Source organism: Necator americanus, chromosome X, assembly GCF_031761385.1.
Source record: "Necator americanus strain Aroian chromosome X, whole genome shotgun sequence".
In the NCBI taxonomy this organism is placed as follows: Eukaryota; Metazoa; Nematoda; class Chromadorea; order Rhabditida; family Ancylostomatidae; genus Necator; species Necator americanus.
In genome coordinates this window covers 7,490,417-7,498,497 of record NC_087376.1, presented here as the reverse complement: position 1 = coordinate 7,498,497, position 8,081 = coordinate 7,490,417, and the positions used below count along the sequence as shown (strand labels likewise).

Here is an 8,081-nt window from a genome sequence, read left to right as displayed (position 1 = left end):
AGAGGAGGGTGATTCCGTCCATTTTTCCTAATTGCCGTTAAAAAAAAACGGCCCGGAAGATGCGGCGTCGCACAAGGCTGGCGCGCTCCAATCGAACTCGTTGTGGAAAATAGCGCTCCGGAACGCCGTATCTTTTGGGGCCGCTTTTTTTCGGCAATTAGGAAGAAATGGATAGAATCACCCTTCTCTCCATAATCTACGGCTCCGTACAGACATAACCCACCTGAAACCCACACCGCCCCGAATTCGTGGGATGATGCCTTTAAAGCATCCATTTCCCTGACTTTCTAGAAGAGAATTATCCAAGAGTGGTAACGCAAGAGCTTTTATTTTCGAAGTTATTGTAAGAGTGATTAGCTTAAAAAGTGTTCATATGTGTTTCTACACAATTCAGTTTTGTAGTGAAAAAAGTTGAACTTCTCAGATGGATAGAAACGCTCCAAGAAAGGAGTGTTTCCAGAAAGAACCATTCGTGGTGCTCATATTTTATTGCTTGAGCGGTTTTCCAATGGTTCTTAGGTTCTCTGTCCTAATATTACTGTCCTCAAGAAATCTCTGCAAAGTTTGTGAAAAAAATATTTGTGTTATACTTTAAGCGAAGTTGAAATTTGTATATAAAAGTGCTGAGAATAATTCTGGAAATGCAGCGATTAAAAATGATGAGATAAACAAGAATATTAAAAGTGCGGAAAAGGGAAAGAAGAAAAAATGAGGCAAAGAATATGAGGGTAAGAGTGGAAAATCCTGCCTAAATAAGATGAAAAGGATGTGCTGCAATGCGCAAACGTTTGAATCCACCTGTGACCACCGATCAATACATACATTCCGAACAGCAGACGACTTTTGTTCCGGCACAGATCCGCCATCTCATGTAAATCCATGCGTCGCTTGCTTTTTTTTTGTTCATTGTCCAGTAAATTACTTGATGATCTGCACCCTGGTGTGAGATGTTGTAAAAGTAAAGTAATTACTCTTTCTTCGTTGTTATCCTTGCCTATTATAAGGTGATTACCTTCCCGAGGTCGATAATTAGTCACTAGGCCGCCTATATAGTTCTTATTTGTTGCTTATTCCGATTTCTTTCTCCGATTTATGGACAGATTTGTCCGCGAAATCTCTTACTACTTTGTAATATGATTGTCACAGCTGTTTGATTTGTACAAAACTTCTTTATCGAAACTTTATTGACCTCTTTTTCTCACTGTTTCGCGGCTATTTTCCCTTCACAGAACATATAATTGTAGAGGTTTTTTCACTTGAAGAAATTTCTTTCCGGATGAGTCATATGGGGTGGTCGTTTGGTCATCGACATGACTATATTGAGCTTGTTGGTCCCGAGAAGAAGTCGTGAGTTTCATTCTTTGTTACTTTAAAGGCATCACCCCACGAATCTGAGGTGGTGCAGATTTCAGATGGAGTATTCGTATACGGGATGGGAGACTACGGTGAGGGAGGTGATTCCGTCCATTTCTTGCTAATCGCCGTAAAAAACGGCCCGGAAGATGCGGCGCCGCACAAGACTGGCGCGCTCCAATCGAACCTTTTGTACAAAACGAATTAGGAAGAAATGGACGGAATCACCCCCCTCTCCGTAGTCTCCCATCCTGTATACGAATACTCCACCTGAAATCTGCACCACCTCAGATTCGTGGGGTGATGCCTTTAATACTATAATATTGGTCGATGCAGTGTCAGGAGTCACATTTTGTTTACATAAAATCACCTCTATTGTTATTTACTGTTACTGTTTTCTTTATTTTTGTGCTTAATCCGCAACCTATTTGAGAATGACAAATAGATACTTGAATACGTTTGTCTTCCATTTTGCCTTAAAAATAGAGTAGACCTTCAGAAGTGGGTTGTGATACTTTTACATTCGTGTTTTGTATGTGGATAAATGTCCGGAATGCCAGGATCACACGTTGCAGTCAGCTGATCCGATCAATGTTGCCCCGCTCTTGCTACTATCAGACAGGTCGATCCAGGGTCATGAAGCGTTTCTTCTGGTCCCAAAATGAGGTCTTAAAAAGAAATCTTGGCGATCACGATATGTTTAGAACTCTCTACATAACAAGAGTTGCCCCCATTCCTCAATTTTTGTCCACTTCTCCAGTTTTTTTTTCATGTCGAGTTTTTAAGTCACTTATCTACTTCAATCACTAGTTGTGCAAAGCCTCTAATTCCCAAAATTAATAGCGGAAAGCTGGCAAACATTTGGAAAAAGGAAAATATTACAAAATAGTACGCAAACTTTGATGGTGTTAAGAAAAGAAAGAAAAAAGATAGAAAAAGACCAAACACTTTTTTAAAAATCATTTCACTTTTCCACTAGCCACAAAAAAGAAAGAAGATAGAATAGAACAATCGAAGAGAAAAATAAAGCTTCCATAGATAGAATGCAAATAATTAAAGGCAGTGTTTGGAAAGATTCTCGGTTTTGTGGCACACCTTAGAAATCTGGAGATCACAAGGATCACATGCATTAATTTGATCAATTCGACCGACGAAGTAACTCTTTATCCCGATAAGACTGGGAAGATATACGAGATCGATGCGGTTCAGGTGGACTTCGTCACTGGTGCACATGTAAAGAGTTGCTTTGTTGGGCGAATTGATTGGTCTGACTCTACTATTAATATATTCAATCAAATAATACTATGGTATTATTATTTTCTAATGCTTAAATAATATTGTAATTATATTGGTTTCCATTCAGGAGCAGAAGAGCTTCAATGGATGTCGAATTATTGCGAACACCAAATTTTCCTTCACCGCCTTCAATATCATTACCACCACTCTCAAATTTTCGAGCAAACCGTCTCACACGTCAAAAACGTTCAACTAATTTACGAGGTGATTACTTTTACACTACTGCAAAAACTTGGAGTTATTGATCGTTAAGGAGCTAGTTGTCGTTCTAAAAAACAGTGTCTTTAAGGAGGTTATTGCCGAGATAATTGGCTAAAAAAAGCATTGAGTCACTTTTTTTCCTTGGAAAGTTCCTTTTAAGCAAAGTTTTTTTTTTTCGAATAGTATGAAACATTTGTTTTTAGCATTTAAACGACATTTGGATCCATTTTTTGAGGATACCGAGAGCTTTTATGACACTAGTGGTAGTTGGGATAAATTAGATGTAAGTCCTTTTTTTTCTAATATTATTCTCATCGTTTTATGATCTACAAATGTTTGTCTGGAATATGTTCGTGTTTGAATGCGTTCTATAACTATGTTTAGAATGTCGTCCCATTTTGAAAACATGTGAATCCTTAAATTGGCATGCATCATTAGTTCTCGTCTGCTGTTTGCATTCCCTATGTCGTCTACACCATCCCTTGTTATACCACCATTATTTGCTTGACCCTCAAATCTTAAACATTTATTTTATGGAGAACAACTCGGTTGAATTTCAAATTCAAACGTACGCTTTCCCGCCAGCCGCTATAATGGCGTATGAGCGCAAGGTAGCCGTTTGTTGTCGACCATGTGCCATACGGACGTTGTTTCCGATGATTTGTCATTTGTACACAGATTTTTGCAGTCTATCTATAATTTCATTCGTATTTACATTATTCATGATGATGACATGATTTCTATTCATCCAGATTTTCTTTCGGATCAGCGCTATATTGTTCACAATCTTTCTCGTGAAATTACAAGTAACAAAATAATTTTGCGTGTTTTAATTTTCTAACTATCTTATCACGGAGGTATTTAGTCTTATCCAGAAGTATCAAGTACTGATTGCTGAATGGGTTTAGGTAGAGGTAAAATCCTCGAATCTTCGAATCCGATCTTATTCGATCATTAGTTTCACAGTTACGACTACAAAGACGACTTTTTGGAATTAGTTGGGTTTTCACCACTTAATATGTTAAATACAACACTATTTCTTCAATTATGTACGTATAAATGTCGGAAATACACTAAAGAATTGGGAGTTGTGCAGCTCTGGCTATAACCTCCTACCTCGAGGAACCTCAAATCACCGGAAATTTGTTATTTAGTTTCCGAAAATGTCTCTTTCAATAATCGTATTTTATTGTTTCACTAGGATTTTTTTGAGTATATTTTCCCGTTCAAAGCTATTCCTGTTCTAGTATTTAGCTCGTCCTGGAGCAAAAAAAAAAAACTCTTTTACTCTAATTTCCAATTAGTGGTAATCACAATTGGCTCAGTTGCTAGCGACATTTCTTTACCTCCGATGCGGGCCAGCACTCTCGATGACGTGAAATGACGATAGGAGCTGGATGACATCATTGGAGCTGATAAAAAGTAACTAACTAAAAAAAAACCAAGGCGCATTAAGTGTTTGAGGGAATCCTTGTTCTTTTCTGACATTTTCACATCCTAATTTTCGTCTTAAGAAAAGAAAAAACGAAAACATTTCGTGTTGCGGCAGCAGAATTATTCTGTGCAGGTGAAGCTACGCGTAGCGGTCACTGTGCCTTCGCAAATTCTCCAGTTTTTTTTTTTTCAAATTAAACTCTCCTTCTTAAGTTTATGCAAAATTGGGGAATATAATTAAACCACATTTTATCAAAACCGCCAACTTTTTCCCATCTTAGATCCAATTGGGCCGAATTTGTTCAACCGGTTGACCGGAGTGCACCAACCGCAACGCAGTCCCTTTCTCTGCTTCAAACATTCTCTTTTCTCTCTACCCTGTCTTAGTCGATAGCACATCAGGCTCATCCGATTGAACTCATTCGTGGATGACTATGTTCTGTTAATTCCATCACAATTCTCTCACTTGCTACGGTTGCTAGTTGTCCTTCCTGTACTATTCGAGTCACATCAGTTTTGATAGCGGATCCGTTAAGTTCGTATTGGAAGCCCTTGGCTATCTTATTCATGCGTCTGGGCATGACATTATTCCTGAATCGACTGCGGTTTCGTTCACCAGGATTATGAGGCATTTGTTCGAATGTGTGCCTTTTTTTTCTCGTCCATTCATTGTAACCAATTGAAGTACCCTGAGCTAAAGGACGGCTGTTTATTTTTCAACAATGTTTACTTTATGAGTTTGAATAGCGCCATCGAACAGAATGCTTATGTTTGAGGCAGCTCTCAAGTTTTCATTATGATTCATAACTCATATTCAAAGGATTTATTGGCCTACTAGAACAAACGTATGGTGCTTTTTTTTATCAAGTAACTTTCAATCTCAATGGAACCATGTATGCATCGGGATGTTTTATATTAATGCACCGTTTTATAGTATTTCTCTTCGTGAAAATAATATTTCCCGCCAGAACTTGAGGTTGGGACTTTATTTACGTCAGATTTTAGTGTAATTAGTACCAAATGCGTTCAATCAGCTGAGCGTTAACCATCTTTAATTCATACATACAGCAGAGGAAAGACAATTTCTGTTGGGTCAACGGTGTGCTTGCGTTGCGGCTGGCGGGTCGCGCTCGCCAGGTTGAACACATTTGGCACCGACTATCTTTTGAGTTGGAAATTTCTGACTCGTGTCTTCTTGACTTTTCATGTTTTAAACATTTCTAATGTCGTATATATTCAGACTATTTGTGGCGATAAGTCTATTTTCGATCAGGTCAAAACGGTGTGAAGCGTGGTGCATAAGCGGCTGCGAATGAAGCGGTTCAGGGGAACCAGCAATTTTGATCAAAGCGGGACCCTTACTAGCTGCACTCGTCTCTACGGAGTGCTAGTGGAGCCGGCAGTGGTCCCACCCAGATAGCAACTCCATCGCGCCGCGTCAAGCGCAGCCGCTACTGCACCAGGCTTCAGGTGGTTTTAACCGGACTATTATTTCATACTACGAATTTGAGGTGGTGGGGGAATTGCGGAAAAAGCTAAAGATGGGGTTGTAGATTGCGGGATCAGGGATGGTTCCGCTCATCTCTCCTTTATAGTCGTAGAAAACGGCGTGGATGACTCCTTTTCAGTTTTCAGCTGCAAGGCGACGCGTCCAAGTGCGAGCGGTCGAAGATCGATGAGGTCTCCTCACCAATCTACTCAAGAAGAACCAATGAATCGGCTGCTGAGGGGACTGGAACGCGTACACAGAGGAGTGTTCGAACGTATCTTGCAGGAGCTAACTAAGGAACTAACTAATTAGCAGTTCTCACGCCGTTTTTTTTACAACAGTTGGGTCACGAGGAACGGCACCATCCCGGATCTCCCAATACACCATCTCATCTTAAACTTTTCCCGCGAATTCCTTCACCACTCTTCACCACGTCAGACTCGTGGTATGCTGCCTTTAATGGTTATTCGTTTTGTGTAGGACTAGTGATTTTGATCATGATCACTGAAACTTTGGTTATTATTTTATAGCACGTTGTTCTAGGCAATGAACAACAATGTTATGATTACAAAGACCAAATTTTGGATAATTTTTGTTAAAAAGGTAGGAAAAACGCTGCAGTTACACAGTGCAACATCGTATTAAAGGCATCACCCCTCGAATCTGACGTGACATGGATTTCCGTAGTCAAAGACTATACGGGATCGTAGATTGCAGAAACGGGTGGAATCCCGCTCATGTCTTCCTAATCGCCGTAAAAAATGGCCCGGATCATGTGGCTTCGAGCGTTCCGGGGCGCTATTTCCTACAACGAGTTCGATTGGAGCGCTCCAGCCTTGCGCACGCGCCGCATGTTTCCGGCCGTTTTTTACGGCAATCGGGAAGAAATGGACGGAATCACCCTCCTTACGATAATCTACGATCCAGTAAAGGCATAATCCACCTGAAACCCTCACCAGCCCAGATCCGTGGGGTGATGCCTTTAATGGACCAAACAAGTATTGCAAGCTCTAACTGCGAGACACCTGCGGGAAAAATTAATGGGCCGAAATTTCTAGCATTTCATGTCAATATTTTTGCAACTTTTGTGCGTAGTCTATGTTGTATCAGTAGTGGAACGATGAAAAATAGAAAATAACACGTAGATAATGCTGAAGATTTTTCTTCCTGAATAAATTAATCTTAGAAGAATCACCCATCCGGCGTAATGAGACGTTTTTAGTGCTCTACCAAGTTAGCAGTCTATCCTCACAGTTTTAAGGCAAACACAATGATCCCTCATAAATCGATATTGAAATTTTAGATAACGAGTTCAATAAGGTTTTTTTTTCTAACGTGTTCTCGATCACATTCACCTCATGTGATGAGAAACATAATGAGTCATCTATGCAAACTATCGTAGAGATCCACTCCACCGTCGTTACGCAACCATCCGCTTCTGCTTTTAAAAGTCGTCATTCAGGATATCTACGACAGGAATCTTACGAATATCTTGTTCTCTTGAAACAAAATCTATATTTTACATTGAATTACTCCTGTTACCCAATAGATCTCGTATCAATCCATATAATCAATCTCAATCCATATAACTATTAGGATTTCTCTCTTTATTGATTATATTTTCGTGCATTCTCCGTGATATTATAATTACGGTTAAAGGCTGCATGCCAAGAAATTGACGATATATGGGGTCTCTCTACGAGAAAATAGGGTTACGTATGTAGATCACGAGTATGAGGGTGATCATGCTCAATTTCCTCTCCAAATTGTCCTAAAATTGGCGTCCAAAACTGTAGATCGAATCTCCCTACGAGGCACCTTATAACGCGTCACATATGCGGACGTACGCTTCGCATCTCTAGGGGCGAGCACATCAATCAATTGGCTGCTGATGCGGTCTCTCCAGCTCGCCGGCGGGCGTGACGTGTATGACTGCGCTCGTATACGTGACACGTTGTTAGGTGCCTTGTAGGGAAATTCGACCGACAAGACGATTTCCAACGCCATTTTTCAGGACAATCAGGGTGAATTGAGCGTGATCGCAACCGTAGTCGTGATCTACACTCTTAATCGTACCTAACTCTCGTGGAGAGTTCCCAACATCGTCAATTTCGAGGTACACTGCCTTTAAGTTATTTAAAATTTCATAAACTATTATGTTTGATTTAAGATGTCGGTAACAAGTGATACAAAAGATGATGTTACAAAAGAAATACGTTTTCGTCGATGTCGTTTCGAACGTTCCGTGATTCTTCGGGATTCCCGCCGTAGGACAGCGGCACGACTTGAAAAACGAAAGTTGACGAAA

General features: G+C 40.1%; 1 protein-coding gene across 1 annotated transcript in view; it reads left to right on the top strand.

Moving 5' to 3' along the window:
- Positions 1 to 1,276: 1,276 nt before the first annotated feature.
- Positions 1,277 to 8,081, top strand: part of RB195_021739 (uncharacterized protein) — a gene marked incomplete at both ends in the record, with an annotated part of 37,766 nt that continues 30,961 nt past the window's right edge. The window contains 3 exons of the mRNA XM_064208624.1: positions 1,277 to 1,347; positions 2,717 to 2,853; positions 3,054 to 3,133. Of these exons, the coding sequence (XP_064064505.1) occupies positions 1,277 to 1,347; positions 2,717 to 2,853; positions 3,054 to 3,133 (288 nt within the window). The remainder of the gene's footprint in view (positions 1,348 to 2,716; positions 2,854 to 3,053; positions 3,134 to 8,081) is intronic.